The following is a 636-nucleotide window of genomic DNA, read 5'->3' on the forward strand; positions in this document are numbered from 1 at the left end:
GGGGGGTGGGAGAGAAAAAATGCTGCCCTCGCAAGAAGCCTCCAAAATCTACCATGACAACTACATGCGCAACTCCAGGGCCATCGGGGTCCTGTGGGCAATATTCACCATCTGCTTGTCCATCATCAACGTGGTGGTCTTCATCCAGCCCTACTGGATCGGCGACAGCGTCAACACCCCCCAAGCCGGCTACTTCGGCTTGTTCCACTACTGCGTGGGCAACGGGAACTCCAACCGGGAGCTCTTGTGCCAGGGCAGCTTCTCCGACTTCAGCTCCATCCCATCGGGAGCCTTCAAGGCGGCCTCGTTCTTCGTGCTGATGTCCATGGTGCTCATCCTCAGCTGCATCGGCTGCTTCGCCCTCTTCTTCTTCTGTAACACCGCCACGGTCTACAAGACGTGCGCCTGGATGCAGCTGCTATGCGGTAAGGATGGAAGACACTTTGTTGTGTTTCTGAGTGGGAAGGAACGTGTGGGAGTTTGGGGGGTCCTGACAACACATTTGTTTTGGGGGGGCCCCTTGAGGAGAGGAGCATTAGTATCCCCACCTCACCTCTCCTGTGTTAGGTTACACTTTATCTCTTTGTCATTAATCACTATCGCCCAGATCCTCCACTGGATGAGCGCATCGCTCTT

The 636-nt window shown here is 55.3% G+C and overlaps 1 protein-coding gene across 1 annotated transcript in view; it reads left to right on the forward strand.

Moving 5' to 3' along the window:
- Positions 1-16: 16 nt before the first annotated feature.
- The window catches only part of LOC118328043 (LHFPL tetraspan subfamily member 4 protein-like), a 9,721-nt gene continuing 9,101 nt past the window's right edge, over positions 17-636 (forward strand). The window contains exon 1 of the mRNA XM_035661645.1: positions 17-425. Coding sequence (XP_035517538.1) covers positions 20-425 — 406 coding nt within the window. The 5' untranslated portion in view covers positions 17-19. The remainder of the gene's footprint in view (positions 426-636) is intronic.

Source organism: Morone saxatilis, unplaced genomic scaffold (genome assembly GCF_004916995.1).
Source record: "Morone saxatilis isolate NCDOM2014 unplaced genomic scaffold, NCSU_SB_2.0 Contig18, whole genome shotgun sequence".
NCBI lineage: Eukaryota > Metazoa > Chordata > Actinopteri > Moronidae > Morone > Morone saxatilis.